Source organism: Cydia fagiglandana, chromosome 18 (assembly GCF_963556715.1).
Source record: "Cydia fagiglandana chromosome 18, ilCydFagi1.1, whole genome shotgun sequence".
In the NCBI taxonomy this organism is placed as follows: domain Eukaryota; kingdom Metazoa; phylum Arthropoda; class Insecta; order Lepidoptera; family Tortricidae; genus Cydia; species Cydia fagiglandana.
In genome coordinates this window covers 2,746,148-2,769,075 of record NC_085949.1, presented here as the reverse complement: position 1 = coordinate 2,769,075, position 22,928 = coordinate 2,746,148, and the positions used below count along the sequence as shown (strand labels likewise).

General features: G+C 37.0%; 2 protein-coding genes across 2 annotated transcripts in view; one reads left to right on the top strand and one right to left on the bottom strand.

Annotated features, from left to right (window-relative positions):
• The window catches only part of LOC134673238 (neural cell adhesion molecule 2-like), a 448,161-nt gene extending 428,038 nt beyond the window's left edge, over positions 1 to 20,123 (bottom strand). Inside the window, exon 1 of the mRNA XM_063531190.1 lies at positions 20,011 to 20,123. The gene's annotated coding sequence lies outside the window, so the exon portion shown is untranslated. The remainder of the gene's footprint in view (positions 1 to 20,010) is intronic.
• LOC134673577 (uncharacterized) lies at positions 13,250 to 13,849 on the top strand. The gene is made up of 2 exons (XM_063531575.1): positions 13,250 to 13,786; positions 13,838 to 13,849. Exons 1-2 carry the CDS (start codon positions 13,250 to 13,252, stop codon positions 13,847 to 13,849), a joined length of 549 nt encoding a protein of 182 aa, XP_063387645.1.
• Positions 20,124 to 22,928: the final 2,805 nt, after the last annotated feature.

The window sequence follows — 22,928 nt, the reverse complement described above, 5'->3', positions numbered from 1 at the left end:
TGACTTCGTTATTGTTTAGCTATTGTATCTTCACGATTATATTTAGCTAAAATTTATATTTACTAATGTATAAGAAAACGCTCTAAAATGTCATCTTTACTCGAATATTGTGGCAATTTTCCGTTTTTGGAGGTACGTGACAAACACGTATACTGCTCTTGCTGTAATCAAGATATACCAACGAAGGTAAGCAATATTAAAAGACATTTATTCGTGAAATTTATTTTATTCACTACATCACCCTACCACCTGTATTATTAATTCCAAGGATTTAGTTACAATTATTTTGTTACTTCATTAATACCTACTACTTTGTTACTACATGTCACACGGAAGTTTAAATACAAACTCAAACATCATCCTGTGTGCAAGATTACGTCATTTTTACGTCATCCGCACTTTTTGTCCGACCCCTGAATTCATTCGATATAATTTTATTTATTGCAAAAATGACTTAAGTCAATGTCACACTCAAATGGAGGTCAGATATTTACAGTTGCAAGACAATTTTTGAAAGTTTAGCACATTAATTTATATATGAATCTAACATACACACAAATAATAAAAGTACGGTAAAAACACAATTCTGAATATTTTTTACAAATCCCGACCAAAAGAGAATTGAAGGAACTGTCTTAGGCACTATTTACGCGAGAGGTATAGTGAGCAAGTGATCTGCGATTCTCGCAAAACGTAATATTATATGTAGTAAGGAATTTACGCTGTTAGATAAATGCCTTTAATTTGGTTCGTGTGGGAGCGCTCTATTGTCACAGGATCTTTGTTTACTTCGCTCTGTTAATCCTTTCTAATACAAAATGTACGCAGAAACGTCTGATATTAAACTATTGTAGTTTTTAATTAAAAGAGAAATATAACTTAAAGAATAAATCAAATTGTTTTATTAAATGTTTTGTTTTCTGTTTGTTTGAGAACTATGATATAAATTATAAACTAAAATATAGTGCGGCATAAAATAGTATAAAATAAATGAGGGCGCCACTTCCTACGTAACTGTAACATTTTTGACGTAAAATGCTTAGGTAAACATGGCAACAATTTAGTTTGGAAATTTTAGCTCCATACTATTTAATTTCCATTATTTTGTGTTTATATTATTTACCTTATTTAGTCTTCACTGGAAACAGCAACCCATAATTTAGGACAATGGGTATACGTGGGTAATTAATTTCTCAAATAGTTGTTTGGGTCTAATGAGTCCCAGAGGCGCCGAAGGTTATTTTAAAGCAAATATTTATGAATAATTCCATTGTTCAAAACAATAGAATTTATTCATAAATCATAAACTGCTTCATGAAATGTTGCCGTTAATTTAAATACATAGGCGGTATTCACATTGGGTACGGTGCTGCTAGTGATCCAAAAGACTCGAGCTTTTTAGCTTTTCTTTTAGGGCTTGCCTCATCTCTTGACGCCTAAAAGGCTAAAAGCCTATTTAGCTCTTTAGCCCTCGAGCCTAGTTCTATTTAAGAGCCTAATAGGGCTTAGTAAGATTATTAGCCTCAAGAGTCCAGGCTCTTAAACCTGCCCTGCTTATTCAATGTGCAGTACTTGCATGAAAATCATCGTTTAAATAAAGATCTTATTCAAAGAGAACAAGATAAACAATTGCATGACTTTTCAACTGCGATTACTGCGTATGTTGTTAGCACGGCAGAAATAGAACTAGACTCGGGGGCTAAAGTGCTAAATAGGCTTTTTTTAGAGGCTTAATAAGGTTATTAGCCCCAAGAGTCCAGGCTCTTAAATAGAAATAGGCTCGGGGGCTAAAGAGCTAAATAGGCTTTTAGCCTTTTAGGCGTCAAGAGATGAGGCGAGCCCTAAAAAAAGAGCTAAAAGGCTTGAGGCTTTTGGATCACTAGATGCTGCACGCCTCTCCGTTGTACGGGCGGAACCTTGCTATAGTTTGTCAAAAAACTGTCTCATTTCAATCATAGACGGAGAGAATCATACTATCTTTGTCTTACACTAGTACTAGCACCCAAAAGAAAAGGATGAGTATGGTTTTCCTGGTTCTTGCTGACTGACAAATTGGTTTGACCAACTATATTTTTCCCGGACTATATTTATTGGACCCGGGTATGTCCTTAAACTACGTCCAAGATCACCGGTGGACGGGCAGCAGCGTCCCTCAAATTCGGTGTACTCGACTGCGATCGCCAACCCGCCTGCCAAGCGTGGCGATTATGGCATACACCCCCCAAAAGGGGGATGCATATGTTCAGCAGTGGACGTCTTATGGCTGAGATGATGATGATGATGAACTATATTTTTCCTCCTAAGGCCCACCATCTTCGAGAAACTCCAGGAAGGGAGTCGGCATTCACACTATGTCTAATAACAGAGTTGCTAAGCGCATCTTTTACTCAGAGTTGCAGAGCGGGAAGCGGAAACAGGGCGGCCAACATTTGCGATACAAAGATGTTCTGAAGCGCCACATGCAGAGATGTGACATTGAGCCATCGCACTGGGAGAATTCGGCGCAAGATCGGCCGAAGTGGAGGCATACAGTGAGCACAAAAGTGCAAGCCTTTGAAGAGCAGAGGCGAGTGGAACTCGACGCAAAGCGTGACGAGTTAAAGGCCCGACCACCTGCGATCATCAACTACAATTGGGTGCTGACCTGCGGTGAGTGCGATCGTACATTCACTGCAAAGATAGGCTACGCCAGTCACCTAGAGCTCACGATCGTCGCTCTCAATAACGAGTACAACCCCAGTCGCCGTGGCCGAAACCGGTCAGGACAGGATGATGGTGACCTAATTGTCTTGCTCAAGCAGAAGCGACGCTGAGTGCGGACCCGCATCGGTGTGATAACCGCGTTAAGCTGCCTTTACACTGAGGCAGAGATAAGATAAGATACAATTTAATTTATTGAAGAATATCCAAAAATTAAAACAATCATAATACGCTTAAATAGTTACTTAAATACTATGGCTATGGTTATGGCGTGTACTCGTGTCGGAGGCCAAGACTCATTTTGGGTCGTTGCGCCATTAAGTAGTAGTAGTAGTTACTTAAATATTATAAATGTACAATCATGGTTTAGTAATGTAAACATAAAATAAAAGATCTTGTAAGCAAAAATTGTAACTGGCTCTAACATTTTTTACATCAATACCTAAACTAAGTAACTTAATACTTGTATCTTAGGTATTTCATGTTAGTAGGTCAATCTAGTGTAAGTTAGGTGCTTATTGTGCAAAAACAATAAAAATGAGATGAGAGATGTGCATAGTTACGCTGCAGTGAATGTTGATTTAATACTTACAATTTTCATTCTAGTCTCGAGTCTAGTCACGTTAAGCAAAATTTAGAGCAAACTTGGCCACACTCCTATCCCAAAGCACTCAAACTAAAAAAAATAGTAACTCAATCCTTTTTAGCCCATTAAAAAGGTACAGTCCCACCACACCGACGATGTAGTTCCAATTTCAACCGTAAACTCAAGGGAAATAGGTTTAGTTTCGCTTGGAGAAAGAAAAAGCGGTTTATATACGTGAGTTCGGTCTAAAAGATTGATAAGACAAAGACCCAACTTTTTCTCAAGTAAAAGATGTCGATTTGTCACTGTCCTCAACTTGACAATACAAGAAGAATTTGCTTGGAGAAATTAGCATTAAGGGGCCCACAGATTACCAGTTTGCCGGACGATATCAGCCTGTCAGTTGTTCGGAGCTGTCACCTTTTGCGATTAACCGACACGACAGGCTGATATCGTCCCGCGAACTGATAATGTGGGCCCATTTAAATATCCCGATAAGGATGTTTATATTGCTCTTTAATGAATGGTTTGATTCCTTCAAGCCAATTCGAACGTAGGCTGACATCAGTTTGATTGATGTTATTTAGTCATCGTCGTACTTATCCGTACTTAGTCGTAGAAATATATAACAATATTTATACCTACTCGTACATGTATTGGCGCAGGCTAGACCGCACGTAATGTATCTACATTGTATTAAGTTTTTGTTTAAGTCGGTGGCATTTCAATACAGTGTTTCAACAACTGTTCAAGGAATTCCAGCGAGTAGTCAGTCAGTCTAGTTCGTAGTTTGAATTTAAACAGAACATTTCATCAGATCACGTCTAGAATTAACAATGTTTAGCTTTTGAACAGCGTGTTATTTAAAAGTTAGACAGAACTGGCCAGTAATTAGAAAGTTGCCAGTGGATTGTGCCAGCGAGTTCTGCTAGAATTTTGTTTCGTTAACCAAAATCTGGTTACTGAAGTAAATCATTTGGGAACGAAATGTTCCCATTTAAATTTATAATTAAAACTAGTGACGGTTCCGCAAGGGTTACACAACACTAAAAAAATATTCACCTAAACCTTCCTCAAGAAATACTCTATAGATAGGTGAAAACCGCATGATAATCCCATCCCATCAAGTAATTTTCGAGTTTATCGCGAACATACATACACACAGATAGACGCGGCGGGGGACTTTGTTTTATAATGTGTATTGATATTTTCTAATGTATAGTATGCGTTTTATTTGGAAGTATAACACATTCATTTATTTGTTTTAGAAATGTTAGTTTCAGTAATATAGGTAATTACGGCAAAAAAAATTGATGAAATATCATCAATAATTTTTAACTAAGTTGAAATCAGACGGTCAATTTTGTGTTCATTTTCGTGTTTCATTATTCATCTTTCCATCAGGTATAATTTTGTAAGGACTAGATAGACAACACCGTATGTTAACATTACAAACTAACTTTAATAAAGCTATAAATGAATATGAATGCTATAAAAAACCATGTAAACCCAAAAAATAACAAATATCATTCTATTCGTCAATTTCACAATTTGTTTCGCTAAAGTGGTGCCATCTATATGAAAATAAGCAACTACTGTCATTTACTCGTTTCAAGTAACACAAATTACAAATATTCCTCAGATCTTAACAGTGTTTGGGTCGAACCCGACCCAATTATCCATTAGTTATGGAAATTTGAGAAAACCGGGGGTCTGTCCCTTTTGTCGAATTCAATCAACATATAAATTAAAATAAGGAACTGAAGTAAATAGAGCCTATGTTTAAACAAGAAATAAATATGCACTTAGCTATTTGCCCATCAGGCTACTTTACATAGATAGTACAATAAGATGGAAGATATGCCACTTTTGGAATAATACGATGACAAAGTAGTCTAGTTAATACCCAAACACTAACTTGGATAGGTGCCTCGCTTTCAAAAAACCTAACTTCCCAATATCGGAACAAATAAATTTTAATCTTGTAAATAGGTAGCTTAAGAACCTCATTCTTTCACAAGCCATTGTTTACGATGTTTGCCTTGTTTTTGCGATGACTTCCGCGCCATTAAACGTCTCAAAATTTCGCGTACAAGGTAAATTTTTTAAGCTGACCGTTTAGATCTATGAGCTCGCATAGTCTTTTAAAGTAGCATAACGGTTTGAAGCGGTATTCAAATCCTTTTTCTCACATTGACACACTAGTGCATTAAGTAAACACTCAGGTGACAACTTCCAGTAATTTGTGTTGAAACATTGTGGATTTTATACGACAGTATTAACACAATAGCGGCCCGCTATGTTTATAAGAAAAATCGGCAGTGAATTTTAATTAAAATTGAACAAAAAAGAACAGAAACAAAATTTATTTTATTTACGTTTGAGAGTGATTTATCTGCCGCAGCATCTAATCTGCGACCCGAATTTATTATTTATAACAAAATGAAGTGCCTGCGAAGTTCCCTGTCCTTTGAAGTCCCGAATCTTGTCTAAATATTCCCGTTCTGGTTATATTCCCGGCGGATTGAAAAAGCTTGCTGATTGTGGCTGTGACTGTAGCAATTTGTTAATGGACGCCATGTTTTTTTTTAGTTGAGGAACAAACGGCAGGGGATCGCGATTGTACGGACATAAAAAAGCCTTGTTTAAATTTACGCCTTAAGATGTAGTCGAAAAGGTTCAATTTTGAAGTGATGTTTAATGTGTTTCATCTTAAAGTAGGTAGGTACTCGTACGTCGTGTTTTCTCGTTGTTCACCTACTTTTTATAATTGGCTAATAGAATGTCTTTTTTACCGCTATTATATAGCCAATAGAGAGGGATAGTGCTATGATAACAATAGCTATTGTGCGCAAAAAATGATATAAGTTACTGTCACTATTTTTTGACACATTTTTTATTGCTGACTGTACTTTTTCTCATTTGCATGTATATCATTAGTCATTAGGTACCTAGTTGAGGGAGGAAAGTAAACGACCACTTCATACAAACGTAGTCCACATTTTCTCTGAATATCAACAATATTTAAATAGATAATACCTAGGTACAGTCAGCCAAGAAAATGGTTTACCATCTTTCGACTCTATTATCTGATTGATAGAGTTGAAAAGTGGTAAAACCACTTTCTTGGCTGACTGTACATGATACATTGCCACAGTTTTTGCGCTAAATTTGTTTTTTTAATAATTATAAAACTTCCTTTCTTTGGTATGTGGAATTTTGTTCAATTCGAACGGATACCCGCAGCGCGATTTGGGAAATGAATTAGAGATTCACTAGATAGATATTAAATAGTAAAGATATGTGACGTTCCACTGCAAAAGGTACCATTCCCCGGCTGAATATTTTAGCGGCATTAATAATAGCGAGCGCCAGCCGCCATAAAGCTAACACGCGTATTTGGGAAACGAGATAGATCGCTAGGTTTAGGAAGTGCTTGGCTGCCGTCCTCTTCTCCTCTTCTCCCACTTAACTGATGACATCTGCCTTAATCCTCTTTTAAGTTTGTTTCATTTGTGATGTTTAATAGTCTTTATAATTTAATGTAAAGTTCGTTACTCGTTATATTGTAATGTTTAGATAGTTATTTCTTCTCTGATATTTTTCACTGTAGCTATAACTTAATATGGTGTTAATTAGTTTATAATATTTCCGCTCAATTGTAAAACATGCTGTGTACACTTGTTTTGGATCTCGTGCTAGATTTAAACCATAATGTGCAAATGTATTACCCATGATATTGTACGATGTCTGTTTAGTGTACCTAATAAAGTAAATAAATAAAATAGATAATCACAAGATCTAGAAACGATATAGAGATCAACTAGATTTACATTAGATATCGACTAGATGTGACTTGGATATCTAAGTCATAACTTGTCGAAATCGTTCAAGAGGACCTCCAGAATCGCGGAAACGTCAAATTTGACATATCTATCGTACAAATATCTTTAAATTATCCATATCGTAACTTGTTGAGGTCTAGTAGAGATCTATTTCATTTTCCGAATCGAGCCGTAAATCATTTCCCGTATCGCGCCGCCGGTCATCTACTACCTAACCCCTCAAACGCTTGAAAAATCGTCACGATCCAATCGACAGTTTAACTTTTCAATATTAAAGCCACGTAAAGAACTTAAAGTTCGGAACACCTCATCAATTCTGATGTTTATCGTCAATGGGCAGCTTTTATAGTGAAAAGGCAGAAATTTTACCATTTTTTTTGTAACGTTTTTTCTATCATAGCTAAGGGTTATGCAAGGCTTTATTGCTCAGATAAACGTTAAAAAGTACTAAAACTGTTGAAGACAGTTGTGTAAACTATTGATTTAGTTTTCTACATAGATTATTGATTTAGTATACTATTATATGTTACGGGTAACATTAGTAGTCGTTATGTTGTATCTTCTTGCTGTGTAACTTTTTTTCCTTATTTAACTATTTGTTAACCATATGTTATTTCTGTCTTTTTATTCTTGTCTGTTACCTTCCGTGATTCTTCTCACTTGATGGTCTCATCGGAAGATCAGCGCTGGAAGCCACCAGCAACATGCTGAGATGGGGCCATTTCGTGGCACGTTAATCTTATTTTGTGTTTCCTTTTATATAATGTATTGTACCGATTGTTTGTGCTTACGAATAAATCAATTCTATTCTATTCTATTTTATTCTATTCATTATTTAATTTTCGAGGCTTGATATTACTCAAGCCCGAAATTCCATCCATTCTAGATACGTTATAGTTTAGATATCAACTAGTTCTCTTTTGCAGCGCAATCCGGGCAACCAATGTCACTTTTACGTTAGATAGAGTAAGATATCTATTAGATGTGAATTGGATCTCTAAGTCATATCCTGTGGAAATTGTTCAAGAGTATCTCCAGAATCGCGCAATGTCAAATTTGACAGGTTAGATCTTAAACATATCGTTATCGTATCTTTGTGATGTCTAAAAGATATATAATAGATGTCAATTTCAAAATCCGAATCGGGCCCATTGTACGGTAGTATATAGCGACACACCTTCTTTACATTTCCATTCCAATTTTACGCGAGAGAAGTCGCTGGCAATATTTACCTCTACATACAGTAAAATAAATTTTAGAGTGTCAAAACCACACAAAATCTTGCTCGACAAAAGTATTTACTAAATTTAAAAATTTATCATCCTCATTTCCTGTCTATTTTAATATTTAATATAAAAGCAATGTCAAATGTCAAGTCAGGATACGAAGAGGGATCGTTATTTCCTTGAAAAAAGCCGTGACATTTCAACTTAACATTCCATCTGCCGGATTAACGTCAAGATACGATCCGTGCCAAGGTTCTCCCGTTTAAGGTTAACCGCATTTATCTTGGAGACGCGTATTCTGAGGGGACATTCGATATTGAGGAGTGGGGTTATGTAGATTTATGGAAACTATAACCTACAGGTCTAGTTTCACTGAGGCAGTTGGTAGGAAGTTTGAAACAATATTCTGGAATGAGACAAATAATGTGTGTGCGTGTGCGTGTGCGTATGCGTGTGCGTATGCGTGTGAGTGTGCGTGTGCGTGCGCGTGCGCGTGCGTGTGTGTGTGCGCGTGTGTGTGTGCGTGTGCGTGTGTGTGTGTGTGTGTGTGTGTGTGTGTGTGTGTGTGTGTGAGTGTGTGTGTGTGAGTGTGTGTGTGTGTGTGTGTGAGTGTGTGTGTGTGTGTGAGTGTGTGAGGACAGTACATTTTTTCACTTTTAATTCTAAGCATAATATTTAATGTGGTATGAACATTCCAGTAACATATTCTATATATATCCTCTTAAGGCCCAGCCATACAAATGAAAAATTCAGAATTTGCCACTGAAATTTGAACCTTTAGTGCAGAGAATAGAGTTGATTTTGATAATGTTTGAAAATTGAACGAAACAAAACAAATGTGACTCTGTTCCAATTGAATATATTATTTAAATTTCATTGAACTTAATAAGTACTATAGGTAGGACCTTGGGCCATAGGAGGATATATGTCGCACGGATACTAGATTTCGTTAATAAAAACCGTATTACAAAGAGAAATTACAGCGAATAGAAGTTATGGTTAGCAGACTGGAAAATACGAAAAGCTAAATTCAGGAGATACGATGGTGGGTGATTATATCTTGGAAAATACTGTTACAAAAGCAAATAATTAACGTAATCACGTATTATTTCTGAATTCAATACTTTGTTCATTCCGATTTTGGTCGCACTTTTGATATTTGACAGGCAACGTCAATCAACGAAGTCAAGTTGCAATATTTGACTGAATTCGCTGTAATTGACGGAAGGTCAGCTGGCTGAATTCCACAATCCACACCACACTCATCAGCCATGATGGATGCAACCAAGAAGAGCACCAATCGTAAGCGACCTTCGTATCAAAATACAATCATAACCGTAACAGATTCTTAAACTCTGAATCGGTTTCCTGAACATTTGAGCCTCACCGATATATTGATAGAATCCACACTAAGCCTCATTGACGGCCTAGGTAGGCCTAGAACATTTCGCTTGACCTAACCTGAATAGAATACTAAAACCGATATTAGGTTTAGCACGTATTCTAATGACTGTCGATTTACACACATAATATGCTTGTGTTGATAGAAAATGATGTACAATCGTGTAAAAATATGGGTGCACAAATCATACTCAAAATATGTCCCTTAGCTCTTAGTATGTCAGCGAGTTAAGAACTATGGAACATATTTTTGAGTAAGTTGTGTCTACACACATATTTTTACACTTGACTGTTACAGTTTATATGTGTATTGTATGTATACAGATTTCACCTTATTGCAATAAGGTGAAGAAATGTATATGTCGGGGGCCGATCGTAAGATCAGACAGATCGTAATGTTCCTGTGTATTGTTTTGAGGATAGTCACATTAAACCAATATATACCTATAGGTATGATATGTTCGTTACGTTGCTTCAGATGCCCGAAGGGCAAACTGCCCAGAAATAGAAGCCCCGCGTACCGGGGCTCCGTCGACTCAGGGAACGAGTCGAAGATTTTCACGTTTCACGATATGCCTAGGAATTTCACAATATGCCTGATCTTACGATCGGCCGCCGACATATACATATTTATGAACTTAACTGTACCAATACCATGTTAAGTTCAGGCGTAAAGTCAGGAATTTAGAAAGAAACAAAAGACATGGCGCGATCAACGAAATTTGCAACGGAAGACTTTATCTTAATTAATTTTAAAATAACTTCTGTTTAAAATAAACTAACTGTGAGCCAAAAACCGAGAAACAAACATCCAAAAATCCAAATACTTATCCAAAAAAAAACTCACAATTTATAATAGTAGTAGAATACTCGTAAAACTTATAGCTATATAACCGCTAAAGCCTTAACCCGCAAATGTCTCAGAAACGGGCAAATTGTCCACAAGGATATTCCGGTCACGTGGGCAATCGACGGGTTAGGACCTATAGACGTATATAGATGCTTTGAAGGATTTTAGTTACGGAGAAAAGGCTCTGTTTTTTACGGATATATTGAAACGGCGATTGAATGCGAGCGGATTTTTGTCAAAAGCTTTTACTATATGTTATGTAGGTAGATATAATCGGTCAGAGAATTTATTGCCTACATAGATTGAGATAATTTTAAGAGAAACTTAAATGAAGTTTCAGATTTACTTGATTTCATAATACTATTGAATATATAACTTCGAGTATCATGCTGTTTTATATTCAATAAAACTATCTATCTACTTATAGGTAATTCATTCCAGTCACCTTACTACAAGTTTGACACTGACATATTCGCTAGCGACTGCGTAAACTAACTCAGAATGCTTCTCCGTCATACTGACATTGGTGCAAGCGAGATGCACTGCGTTTAAGTTGACGCAGTCGCTAGTATGGAGTGTAGAAGTAAAGTAAATAAGTACCTCTACCTTCCATAGTCGCTAGCTTTAACGCGGGCGTGCTATTTTGCTTTCCTTCATAATTATTTTGACATTCCGCCTTTTAATCAAATCACCTTCTGTAGACCACGCCGCTTAGCTCCAGATCGCCTGAAGATTGCTAAGGAGCAGTTTGAAGAGATGCTTCGCGACGGTGTAGCACAACCATCTGATTCACCGTGGGCGTCGGCGCTACATATGGTGCCAAAGAAAGGCAATGGTTGGCGGCCGTGCGGGGATTACCGCGCGCTGAACGCACGCACTATCCCTGACAGATACCCTGTCCGCCACATAGAGGACTACGCACATCGACTTGCTGGTAGTAAAATATTTTCAAAAATAGATTTAGTTAAAGCTTACAACCAAATTCCCGTTTACAAAGATGATATCTGCAAAACTTCGATTACAACACCATTTGGAATGTTCTCCTTCCCATTCATGCCATTTGGACTCCGAAACGCTGCCCAAACCTTTCAACGGTTCCTTGATGAGGTGCTCAGAGATCTGGACTTCGTGTACTCCTACATCGATGACGTGCTCATTTTATAAAGATGCCGAGCAGCACTTGGATCATCTACGGCAAGTGTTCGATAGGTTCCATGAGTACGGTATGCTCATCAATGAATCCAAATGTTCTTTTGGCCAGAAAGAAGTCACATTCCTAGGATTTACTGTCTCTGAGGAAGGCACGCGTCCCATCGACGAGAAGGTAAAGATTATGCAGGAATTTCCTCCTCCAAAGACCGTCGGTGGCTTACGCAGGTTTCTCGGCATGCTGAACTTTTATAGAAGATTCGTTCCTCACGCTGCCGAACACCAAGTCCCTCTTCACGACATGCTAACTGGACCTAAGCTGAAAAGTTCGTCTCCACTAACTTGGACAGATCAACAGTTAGAGGCATTTCAGAACTGTAAGTCTAGTCTTGCAAACTCTACATTACTGGCTCATCCCATTATGGACGCCGAACTAGCTCTAGTTACTGATGCTTCAAGCACGACCTTGGCCGGCGTTTTACAACAGTTGGTGCAAGGACAGTGGCAACCACTTGCTTTCTTCTCAAAGAAGATGACACGGCAACAGACGCAATACAGCGCGTATGATCGGGAGTTGCTCGCTATTTATGAGAGTGTCAAACATTTCCGCTACATGATCGAAGGCAGACACTTCGTCATTTACACGGATCATAAACCTATCACCTTCGCCTTTCAGCAAAAAGACAGGAAATGTTCCCCGAGACAATTCAATTACCTTGATTTCATTTCGCAGTTCACAAGCGACATCAGACACATCTCCGGGAAAGACAACATCACCGCTGACACGCTCTCCCGTATCGAGACCATTGCCGTGCCACCAGACTTCGAAGCCATCGCGCAAGCCCAGTAGGAAGACCCAGAACTACAAGAACTTCTTGCCAATCGATCTTCGTCACTGAAGCTTGAGAAAGTACCCGTACCAGGTACCAATGTTTATTTATATTGTGACACGTCTCAAGCAAAGCCACGTCCGTTTATCGTCAAGCAGCATCGCCAGAAGATATTTAACACCATTCATGGCATGAGTCATCCAGGTACGAGATCCACAATCAAACTTGTTACTCAGAGATTCGTGTGGCCATCTGTACGCAAAGATTGCGGTACCTGGGTACGTGCATGCGAATCGTGTCAACGTGCCAAAGTGCAACGTCATACCTCCTCTCCTCTCGGAAATTTCAAATTACCTGAAGAAAGGTTTAGTCATGTTCATATTGATCTGGTCGGCCCTATGACACCTTCATCAGGATTCCGTTACCTTTTCACAGCCATTGACAGGTACACACGGTGGCCCGAGGCAAAGCCACTGTCTGATATCACGGCTGAAACGGTAGCCCATGCATTCTACGATACTTGGATATCGCGTTTTGGTTGTCCTCAAACCGTAACTACTGACCAAGGACGTCAATTTACCTCACGTATGTTTAAGGTCTTGGCAGAGCTTTGTGGTGCACAGCTGCGTCACACGACGGCTTATCATCCTCAAGCCAATTCGATGGTGGAGCGTCTTCACCGCTCCCTGAAAGCTGCCATCATGGCCCACAACAGCACGAGGTGGACTGAGGTGTTGCCGATCGTCCTACTCGGCATAAGAAGTGCGTGGAAGGAAGACATCAAATGCTCAGCTGCAGAGATGGTGTATGGTGAGCCTTTACGCATCCCGGGTGAGTTCTTTCATTCTCATACCTCAAACACCCTGCAGCCTGATGATTTTGTCACTCAGTTGAAACGCCAGATGTCACACCTCAGACCCGTCCCCGCATCAAGGCACGGAAACAAATCAGTCTTTGTTCACAAGGACCTAAGTTCATGCAGCCATGTTTTCCTTAGACAGGATGCACTGCGTGGATCACTAGAACCGCCATACACAGGCCCATATCGCGTGCTAAATAGAACGGACAAGACCGTCACACTGGATTTACTGCGAGGACCAGTGACAGTCTCCATTGACCGCGTCAAACCAGCTTACATGCAGAGCGACACAGCTTCACCTACAGGCACAAGTGCTAAGCCTACTCAAGCTGTTGTCCCGGTGAGAACCACTCGGTCTAGCCGGAAAGTAACCTTTCCTTCTCATTTACAGGCAGGACTCTGATTCTCCCAGGGGGGTCCTGTGGCGCACCGCAATGCTGGCTGCCCACAACCCGGCTGCATGTCTACGTATCTACGTCAATGTCATTCGGACACAACGAAATTTTCCTTGTACAGCGCGGAAGCCTAAATCTTATTTCCGAATCAAATTGTAAATTAATCACTGTAAATATTTCTCTCATTATATGTAAATACTCATCATCTATCTCCGCGTATTATTATTATAGAAATAGTGCTCTAGGCAAGAACACTAAAGATTAATTTAATTAATTACCTACATGCTTAACAAAAAGCTGTCACCATTTAGTTTAGACAATAGTTAAATTATATTTGAGTTAAAATAAATAATCCTAATTAGACCAATGAAATACGTCACTGCGTTACCACGATTCGCTCGGCGTAAAACTCGCAAATGCGATTCGTACAATATTCACTTGTGCTGTTTTAGAGTGAAATGCGTCATTGCGTTACCACGATTCGCTCGGCGAAAAACTCGCAAATGCGATTCGTGCAATATTCACTTGTGCTGTTTTAGAGAAACGTTGCGGCTACAACCACAATGATATGCAAATTTAATGTCAAACGCATTTAATACGTTTGAAAACTAATGCGGTTGCATTCACGGTCTGTTTAAATGTGAATGATCGTAATTTTCATAAAATTAATAGGTTTTATTACATGTTGACAGGAATTTATTAGACTTATCATTAAGTGGGCATTTCCATTTAAAGTTGTACCCTCGAGTTTTTCGCATGTCCCCTTACATTTTTTGCGTTTTACTCTTAAGAAGAATTTTTTAACTAGGTAAATGATGTTTTTTATTGAAATATATTATATAGACACATCATTTATTAAGTTTAATGCACAATAAATCCCTTTTTTCTTACTTAAAATCAGGTTTTTAGATATGATAAAATCACTCTGTAGTATTGTGCGAATGAGGGTTTCCGCGATCGGGACTTTCACTAGATGGCAGCACCGTGACGAGAGGTCTTTTTGACAGCTGTCAAAACCCACCAATAAAAAAGCGGCCATGTGCGAGTCGGACTCGCCCAAGAAGGGTTCCGTAGCAGCAAGTAACATAATAAAATTGCGGTTTACGATTTATGATGATTAAAAAAAAACTACTTACTAGATCTCGTTCAAACCAATTTTCGGTGGAAGTTTGCATGGTAATGTATACCATATATTTTTTTTTAGTTTTATCATTCTCTTATTTTAGAAATTAGAGGGGGGGTGGACACATTTTACCACTTTGGAAGTGTCTCTCGCGCAAACTATTCAGTTTAGGAAAAAATTATATTAGAAACCTCAATATCATTTTTGAAGACCTATCCATAGATACCCCATACGAATGGGTTTGATGAAATAAAAATTTAGTTTCAGTTCTAAGTATGGGGGACCCCCAAAATTTATTGTTTTTTTTTTCTAAGTTTCAACAGTATAGTTCTTATAGTTTCGGAAAAAAGTGGCTGTGACATACGGACGGACAGACAGACAGACATGACGAATCTATAAGGGTTCCGTTTTTTGCCATTTGGCTACGGAACCCTAAAAAAACATGATAGATAGATAGATCATTTATTGATAAAAATATAAAAAATTTACATGTCATTTTCTTATTCTATACGTAGGTACTATAAATTATTATTAGGTACATTTGGTAATATCACAATTAAATTAAAATTAAGAAACAATTTTATTGTGTAGATGGGTCAGTGACTTGTAGCAGTTAACGAATTCGTCAATACTGTAGCATGCCATGTCCAACAATATCAGTTTAAGTTTTTTCTCGAATATCGAGTCAGAAGTAGCTTTTAACTCTTCGTCTAGAGTATTGTAAAGTTTTATACCTACTATGGGTAAGGATTTTCTGGACTTTGCTAGACGTCGCGGGGGCAGGTATAGGAGGTTGCGTCTAAGCGTTACAGTCTGGAGTTTTTGGTGATTAGAGGGAATCCGCTCGAGATTGCGTCGTATGTACTTGCATGCTTCGAGTACGTATACAGAAGGTAACGTGAGAATTTTCAGCTGCTTAAACAACTCCTTAGCATGGTAGTCTGAGGGTTTTTTAGCCATGATACGGATTGCACGTTTTTGTAGTTAAAAAACTTTTTCACGTTCCGCACATGTTGCCCATAGGTCCACACCGTAGACCAATATCGAATGAAAGGTTAAACATGATTGGTGGATTATGACAGATAGACCTCTCACCACGGTGCTGCCATCTAGTGAAAAACTCGATCGCGGAAACCCTCATTGGACTAGTACCAAAGAGAATAGATAGTATAGAGGGCTATTGCCAAAGTAAATTTTGTAGTCAAGGTACATTTACTGCCATCTATCGACAAACGATTAAAACTTAAAATAAAATTGAAAATGTATAAATTGTTACCTGAAAATTTGATTGGCTATATTTTGAAATCACTCGAATCATGTTCCGCAAAATCATTTATTAATTAATACCTAATCTCATAAAAGACTATCATATTAATTAATAGCTATAAACATATAATAATATTATAGATTACATACAACGACCAATATATAAGGTGCATATTAATTAATTCAGGTATATTAAAATTTAAATTAATATCGCTTTCGGAACATGAATTACTTATCAATGCGTGCATTATATATTATTTTAAAATGTGTAAATGTATTTTAAAATCATTGATATAATATGATCGTTCGCGCTTATTGGATTATTTGAAATGTACTGGATTAAATATTTTTTTATTAAATCGATATGTGCTTGACATATTTAATTACATAACGTGGAGCTTTAGATTTTTTTTGATTTAAAGAACACGAGTAACCAGTTTTAATATGTATTATATCTGAGCCTCAAGGAACTTTGTAAATAAAATAGTCCTCTCATTATTTAAAAGCCACAGGCATCTTATTATAAACCGTTTCAAAAAACAAACCATTAAGAACGCCCTAAAGCTTATAAAGCTCTTAGACTGAGCTTTAAGCTCAAAGATAAAGAAAAGTCACCGCGATAGATCTCAAGGTGGATACAGCTCGAACAGGCGAGATTTATTCCATGAAATGTAACCAGAGGCAACTGGAAATAACTGGAAAAATCATGACTACGAGGTAGAATTTAATTTACTTGCAAGACTTGCGACCTAATTCGAAAAATACTTATAGGATGTCACAGCGATGCGATACATCACATATTGTCCCCAAAAGTATTATGTACAATCGTCCCGGATTCAATAGTAGTTGCTAAAAGCGTAGCAGTATTTAAAAACAAATTAAAAATTTGGATAGTAGAGCAAGCGTTCTACTACCATAATGAGTCGTTTCAAATTTTGGAACTTCATGAAGATGTACTCGTAATATATTAAAATATACCTACCTTATTATGTAGTATGAAGTGTCGTCCCTTTCAAATCTATACTTCAAGGGCCCTTAAAAACATAAAATCACATAAAAACAATTACCGTTTGGCTTTAGCATTTGGCATAGGTGAAAAAAAAAATCATAACTCCGAAAATACGAAAAATCGCGGAACATACATGGGGGTGATTCAGATAGCCCTCTAGGTCCTCTACCTCCCAGCTTCAGTATATCACTACTTCTTGGGACACCTTGTATAACGGCCCGATTCTTACTTAAGATACGTTAGATACGTCAGTTATATGTAGATCTAGAAACGATATGGATTAGATATCAAAAGTGTGTCAAAAGTGATATTACTTCAAACAAAAACTTTTGACACTGACACATTTAATCCATATCGTTTCTAGATCTATTAATTGACGTATCTTAAAGTTTGAATCTACACGACACTATGATGTGTGTCATTTCTTCGTCATTTTCCTAAGCAAATCTTAAACAGGTTACAGATGTTTATCATATACATACATAATAGACAATTGTAACTGGCATTGTTTCGATCCACAGCTGTGTTGTACATTGTCAGGAGCAGGCACAAAGGGAGAAGTTCAGACCCTACGGGCGAATGTGTGGGGCGGCTAGTGTTGGGCGACTAACTAAGCCTATAAGGCTAGTTAAAGCCTTGGTTTTTTTATGTGTTTACTAATATGTTGCAGAAAGTTGTTTACCTAGTACCTTTAAACGAGCAATTCTCGTTTTTTTATACATATATTTCGGGGATCTCGGAAACGGCTCTAACGTTTCGATGAAATTTGCTATATGGCGGTTTTTGGGGGCGAAAAATCGATCTAGCCAGGTCTAATTTCTGGAAAATTTTTGCGCATTTTTGAGTTTTTTATATTATGTTTTCCGAACAAAGCTCGGTCTCCCAGATATTTAGAATTTGTATGGCATAATGTTGCTTGGTAGAACTTGCTATCCTTAGGCGTGATGATGACCATTCTGTTAAAAAGGCCCTAAATATACCCGAGGAAGGGGAAGACCACCCAACGCCTGGTAGTCAGACATGCAGAAAGAGATCCGGAAAGAGAACCTTAGTATGCAGACAAGCCAGAACAGAGCACTCTGGCGCAGACATTCAAGGAGACCCGACCCCAGATAAACCTGGGAAGAGGGACAGGCAAAGAAGAAGAATGTTACTTGGTAGAAATATCGTTTGACAGAATTCTTTTGGCATACTGCTTTTCATCTAATATGACATCGCAGAATTTCTTTTCGCATAATATTATTTGGTACAAAACCCTAACCTAAACCACTTACAAAATTCTGCCAGATGAATATTATGTGAAATGACTATTATATATCAAGTAATTAAGTACCTATTTATATTTATGCGAAGGATATTATTTGACTAAAAGTGTGTCTGCCATACGTGTTATGCGAAGTGTATTTCTAACAAATTTATTGTATTCTGTTTTTAGTACCTATTTGTTGTTATAGCGGCAACAGAAATACATCATCTGTGAAAATTTCAACTGCCAAAAGCTATCACGGGTCATGAGATACAGACGGACAGACGGACAGCGGAGTCTTAGTAATAGGGTCCCGTTTTTACCCTTTGGATACAGAACCCTAAAAACGTAATAATTATACAGGGTCTAAGAACGAGGACATCACTAAGGATGTCATGTGATGTGGTTATTGTGCAAAGTTGTTAAGTAACAGATATGTTATGTCTACGTATGAGTCATAAGTAATTTTATAATGATAAAAATGCTAGGCTTGGGTAAATATAGCTTATCCTGGTTTCCTTAATTAACACGTTTTTATATCGAAACATAACAGTTATCCGTTAAACGAAATTTAATTTCAATATAATTTTTAATCTTAATAGTTTGTATTTAAACTGTTACCAATTATCCATCTACATAAGTTCCCTACAAAGGGTGGTAGAAAAAAAACAATCGACAGATAAGCTTACAGTATATATACTGAAGTACTTGTAAAAAGACGGATATAAAAAGAAGTGCCGTTAATTATATAATTATATTATATATAATTATATAACTATTTTTTTTTTATAATGTTAATATTTTTTTTGTAGTATTATTTTCATAGTCACGCTTTAAAGCATCCGTTTAAGGCCAAAACGAAATAATTATTTGATAGTTTAAAACTTTAAACTATGAGGTTAATTCATAAAGTCTTTATTTCATTTAAGCCATTTTGTTTAAAACTAAATACAACTGCCCTTAAAATGCCACTTTAAAAAGCATATTTTATTTGACACACATCTCTTACAGACGTTGATAATAAGATTAAAAAAATACAAATAAGGTGTTTAAAAAAAAAACGGTACTTAAATTAGTAGGTATTATTGTTATTTAAAATATTTGTTAGGTATGGTATATGGTTAACCTGTTGTGAATATAGGAAATATTATTTATATTATAAGTACCAAACATTTTCGCAAGACAATCTTCATAATCAATTTTAATGGTTGTTTTGTGTGATTGACGTCTTTTTTGTCTTATATTGTGGTAGTTTCTTCTCTCCAAATACAATTATTATTACAACTCAAGACAGTTCGTTTCAACATTTCCTTTCTTTTATACAGTTCACAGTATGTTCACAGTGTGTTAACCTAATTATCAGTTTATCTCTATAAAAATAAATATTATATATACTATATATGCCTACATATATTACGCCCATAAAATTACCGCCGAAAGATACATCCTAAAACGTATACGCGTACCAAATTAAACACATAACTTAAACTACGTACTTACGCGTAGCACAAACACACACACATACCTCAAAACATGTTTCACAGAACAACACAGCACAACACAGCACTAGGTCTACGCTCGCTACGATCGCTACGCCGCACGAGCGCTACGAGCTACGAGCGGGTCGGTACTGACGTCGCCCCTCCCCGCGCGTACCTAGCCCGGGCACTGTGTTTTGTTTTTGTGGTTTGCAATTGTTTTTTGTTGTACACTTGTTGAATAGAACGTTTGACTGTTTTAGTTAAAATAAATAAAAACCGTTTTTAGGTTATACTTTTCAACTGTGATAGTTTTGAAAGAAAAAATAGGTAGGATAAAATGCGAATAAACAAAATTATAAAATTAGAATGAATTTAATATTTTTACCATATAATACGATTCCATAAAATTCACTAATGTGTACTTACGGGTAAAATAATACGTCACATATACTATCACTTTGTCTATGTCCGTCTCATTCTAGCCAAAAATAAGTTTTTAAAATTATTTATAAGAATTAATGTATTTCACTAAGATCTCATTAGCCCTCTTCGTGAAATTGTACACACATTTGACGATGTATAAAAAAACCTATTGCCTTAGCTAATCTGATATATTCTTCGTATGCAAATATAAATGTTTATTTTCACCATTACAAACGACCGCACACACTTTCAACTTCAATTTATAAAAATAATAACGATAGTACGTGAATAATACTGAAACTTGTATGTTTATTTATTTTACAACAGTTTTTGTTTTATATTTAAATCACGCATCTGCAACTGAGATTGACAATATATTGGTTGGTAAATAGAGGAGCGTATTCAAGTTTTACAATTAGTTTTTTAGGGTTCCGTACCTGAAAAGGAAAAAACGGAACCCTTATAAGATCACTCGTGCGGCTGTCTGTCTGTCCGTCTGTCACAGCCTATTTTCTCGGAAACTACTGGACCAATTAAGTTGAAATTTAGTAAATGAGTGACCCAAAGATGGACATATTTTTTATACACCGTGTTTTTATTGAATTCCGTTAACTTCGGGGTATGGTTAAGTACGTTTAAGAGAACTAAATGGCATAGTTAATTTTCAATAAAAAAAATGTTATTTTGTTTTTTTTTTGTAAAAAAAATTAAGTTTAAATAGTAATTAAATGTAGAATGTAGCGTTGTTGTAAGACGGGCATTACATTTAACTCAACCAAACAAATGAAATCTGTAACATATCAATGTCATTTCGAACATCGATCGACCGAGATTGTACTTAAGTTTAGTAGCAAATGTATGAACTCATTCTAAACACTAATCAATATGTAAACCAGCCCTAAGGCAAGTGTACACGATTGTAGAGGTCTTATAGGAAAAAAATAAAATATAGATTATCTCCGAAATGGAGTTAATTACAATATCGGTGTCTTTGAGAAAGTTACTTGATTTAAGCTCAGGAATGCACCCTTGAAATTAACGGAAAACAAAAAAAACACGGTGTATAATTTTAAAATACATAGGTTCGAAGTTATTTAAGAAAATCGCCAAAAAATGACCATTCCCCCCTTTATCTCCGAAACTACTGGGTCTAAAATTTTGAAAAATTGCAAATGTGCAATTGGAAACGTGCAGTCAAGCGTGAGTCGGACTTGTACGGAACCCTAGAAACGCGAGTCCTACTCGCACTTGGCCGGTTTTTTTTAACATGGTTATGATAATACTCCGATCGAACGGGAGCAATTTGGTTTGAAGTTAATTAATACGAGGACAAATTTAAATGTAGCCTTACCACGAGCTTGTCACTGACATGACACTGAGCGACTTCAAAACGACGAAGTTCTCAATAGGCAGTATTAATGCAATGTTCTGTCGCTAGAGTGCAGCACTAGTGCACATAGTAACTTATACATACTAGGCCTTACAGCCGTATTCGAACAATGAGATACGTCAAATACTAGGTATTGAAAAGATATGGAATAGATATGTCAGTGTCAAACAAGTGTCAAAAGTGACGTTTTTGTTTGAAGAAATGTCAATTTTGACACTTGTTTGACACTGACATATCTAATCCATATCGTTTCAATATCTAGTATTTGACGTATCTCGTTGTTCGAATACGGCTGTTAAACAGTTTTTTGCCAAGGTTTCACTATGACATTGTACATCAAGGTGGTTTGTTTACAAGTGGCCTACCGCGAAACGAGAAAATCGAAATTTCGTTATATGCCTCTCTATCGATCGAATAGGCAAGACTGATAGAGAGGCAGAAACCGAACTTTCGATTTTCGTGTTTCGCGGTAGGGCCTGTCGTTGTGCTAGTGACGCCCTCTACGCAGAGTTTTACGTAATTTTCCCTATTCGTCGAAAATTGTTTTACTTTTTTTATTTCGATATGTTCCCTGATATTTCAGAAGAGCATCTGGGCATCCGGACATACGATCATTTTTGCTCGATTTAAAGGGAGACCTCGCTCTTTATCGGTCAATAACTTTCTATACATTGCCTGTAGGACCTCATTGATATAGGCCTTATACCTATTCAAACTACATTACGGGGCCCGATTCGGATTATAAAATAGACATCTATTAGAGATCTTGTAGACATCACCAAGATACGATAACCATATGTTTAAGATCTAACCTGTCAAATTTGACATTTGCACGATTCTGGAGATACTCTTGAACGATTTCCACAGGATATGACTTAGAGATCCAATTCACATCTAATAGATATTCTTACTCTATCTAACGTAAAAGTGACATTGGTTGCCCGAATTGCGCTGCAAAAGAGAACTATTTGATATCTAAACTATAACGTATCTAGAATGGATCTAGTACGTGTCGTCGTGAATATCTTGAAGTTCGAATACGGCAGCCGGCCTCGGGATAATAGCCTGATGATAAACCTTCTAAAGTTATTACTTTGACATGAAGTTTTAACATAACACGATCATCTGTTTGATCCTGCTGGGAACTAT